The sequence below is a fragment of the Coffea eugenioides genome, chromosome 8, assembly GCF_003713205.1.
Source record: "Coffea eugenioides isolate CCC68of chromosome 8, Ceug_1.0, whole genome shotgun sequence".
Classification (NCBI taxonomy): domain Eukaryota; kingdom Viridiplantae; phylum Streptophyta; class Magnoliopsida; order Gentianales; family Rubiaceae; genus Coffea; species Coffea eugenioides.
Window position 1 is genome coordinate 37,101,383 of NC_040042.1, and position 2,834 is coordinate 37,104,216.

Here is a 2,834-nt window from a genome sequence, read left to right on the forward strand (position 1 = left end):
TTGTAGTGTATGCACCGGGCGTCTCGGGAAGTTACACCTTTCGATCCAGAAATTGAGAGGACACTACGTAGACAAAGGAGGCACACACAACAGCAAGAGGAACAAGAGATTTGGCAACCGATAGAGGACATTTTGATAGAACTACCATTTGAAGAAGAAATGGCGGAAAATGACCAAAATAGGCGAGTTCTACGAGATTATACTCTACCGGGAACACAAGGATCTCAAACAAGCATAGTAAGGCCTACGGTAAATGCTAACAATTTTGAGATTAAACCATCACTTATCCAAATGGTTCAACAATCTCAATTTGGAGGTAATGCAGTAGAAGATCCTAATACACACTTAGCTACATTCTTGGAAATTTGTGATACAATTAAAATGAATGGAGTTAGTGATGATGCTATAAGACTAAGGTTGTTCCCATTTTCATTGAGAGATAAGGCCAAACTTTGGCTACACTCTCATGCTCCTAATACTTTCACTGGATGGGATGAACTATCAAGAGCATTCTTAAATAAGTATTTTCCACCAGGTAAGACTGCTAAGTTTAGAATGGATATCACTGGTTTTAGTCAAATGGAAGGAGAATCATTATATGAAGCATGGGAAAGGTTTAGAGATTTGCTTCGGAAATGTCCACATCATGGACTGCCGGAATGGTTAATCATACAAACCTTCTATAATGGTTTAGTTTTTTCTACTAAAACTATGATCGATGCAGCTGCAGGTGGAGCTTTAATGGGTAAATCACCCCAAGAGGCTCATAATTTGATAGAAGAAATGGCAGCAAATAACTACCAATGGGCCAATGAGAAAGGTAATACAAGACGTCACGCAGGTATGATAGAAATGGACACTCTCAATATGCTGAGTGCTCAAATGAATAATGTGATGAAGTTGCTAAATAGACAAGGTGGAGTTGGTCCAAGTTCATCTAATGCACATGTAGCGTGTTGTTCTATATGTGGAGGTGAACATGATAGTAATGAGTGTGTTGATTCTGAACAGGTACAATTCGTCAATAATTACAATCGTAATGCTCAAAATAACCCCTACTCGAATATTTACAATCCGGGGTGGAGAAATCATCCAAACTTCGGATGGAAGGATCAAGGAAATCAACCAAGGCCAATCAATCCACCGGGATTTCAATCAAGGCAACAACAAGCTGAAACTAAACCTGGTTGGGAGATGGCAGTGGAAAAGCTTGCAAAAGTTACCTCGGACAGATTTGAGCGAGTAGAAGGAAGGTTGGACCAACTCACTACAATGTACAGGAATGTAGAGGTCCAAATTGGTCAAATTGCTAGTTCTTTGAATAATCGAAATCAAGGAGAATTACCTAGCAAAACAGAGGTCAATCCTAAGGAGCATGTGAAAGCCATTACTCTTCGTAGTGGTAGACAATTAGAAGATCCTCCAGTGAAGGAAGTTGAGAAAGATGTGAATGAAAAACAAGAAGAAAAGCAGAGGAACCAAGAGGCGATTGTGGAGGAAAATAGTCGGGAGAATCCAAGAGAAAAGCAACCATCATCTTCCACTACCATTCCAATACCCCCTGCGGTTCCATTTCCACAAAGATTAAAGCAAAATAAGTTTGATAAAGATTTTGAAAAATTTGTTAAACTTTTCAAACAATTGCACATTAACATTCCTTTTGCCGATGCTATTTTGCAGATTCCATCTTATGCTAAATTTCTCAAGGAAATCATGACTAGAAAAAGAAAGTTGGAAGACTGCGAAACAATAGCATTAACGGAGGAATGTAGTGCAATTATTCAAAATAAGCTACCACCGAAGTTGAAGGATCCGGGGAGTTTTTCTATACCTTGCACCATAGGTAACGTTGATTTTTCTAAGGCTTTGTGTGATCTTGGTGCTAGTGTATCATTAATACCTTTAACGGTGGCTAGACAATTGGGTTTGCATGAGCTTAAACGCACTAATATTACTTTGCAACTAGCGGATCGGTCTATTAGATATCCATTGGGAGTGTTGGAGAATGTATTGATAAAAGTTCAAAAATTTATCATTCCAGTAGATTTTGTGGTATTAGATATGGAAGAAGATATATCTATGCCAATTATTCTAGGTAGACCATTTCTAGCTACTGCAGGTACTATTATTGATGTCAAAAATGGCAAGCTTAAGTTTCAAGTAGGTGAAGAAGAGGTAGAATTTAATTTGAATGAAATGGAAAAATACCCGTCTTTTACCGATCATGCTTATTCTATTGGCACAATTGATAAACTAACCCAAGAGATGAGTCAAGCCAACTTTGACTTAGATCCTCTTGAGTATTGTTTAATGAGTTTAGGTAAGCAAGAAGATGTTTGTGAAGAAATTGAAGAATTGGCCAAGTACTTGGATTTTCAAGCACCTTATAAAAGGGGTAATTTGTATGAAAGTCTTGGCAAAGGAAAAGGGTTTTCACAATCTTCAGAAATTGAACCTCCAAAGTTAGAGCTCAAGCCACTTCCGACTCATCTAAGGTATGAATTTCTTGGAGAAAATAAAACTTTACCTGTAATTGTTAGTGCTGACCTTGATGATGAACAATGTGCAAAGTTGTTAAGAGTTCTAAGAAGGCATAAGAAGGCAATTGGATGGACAATTTCAGACATTAAAGGTATAAGTCCTTCTATATGCATGCATCGAATTTTATTGGAGGACAATTGCAAACCAGTGGTGGAAACACAAAGAAGACTCAATCCAAACATGAAAGAGGTGGTAAGAAATGAAATTCTTAAATGGCTTGACGCAGGTATAGTTTTTCCTATCTCCGATAGTGTTTGGATTAGTCCAATTCATGTGGTACCAAAGAAGGGTGG

At 37.9% G+C, this 2,834-nt stretch overlaps 1 protein-coding gene and 1 non-coding gene across 2 annotated transcripts; one reads left to right on the plus strand and one right to left on the minus strand.

Annotated features, from left to right (window-relative positions):
- Positions 1-546: 546 nt before the first annotated feature.
- On the minus strand, positions 547-653 carry LOC113781868. Its single transcript, XR_003469767.1, has one exon. It is a non-coding gene; the product is annotated as a small nucleolar RNA R71 (small nucleolar RNA).
- Positions 654-1,572: 919 nt separating this feature from the next.
- LOC113780673 lies at positions 1,573-2,324 on the plus strand (the record flags this gene model as incomplete). Its single annotated transcript, XM_027326453.1, has 2 exons — positions 1,573-2,210; positions 2,321-2,324. Coding segments are annotated over 2 exons (642 nt in total), but the record flags the coding sequence as incomplete, so codon positions are not given.
- Between the last annotated feature and the right edge of the window lie 510 nt (positions 2,325-2,834).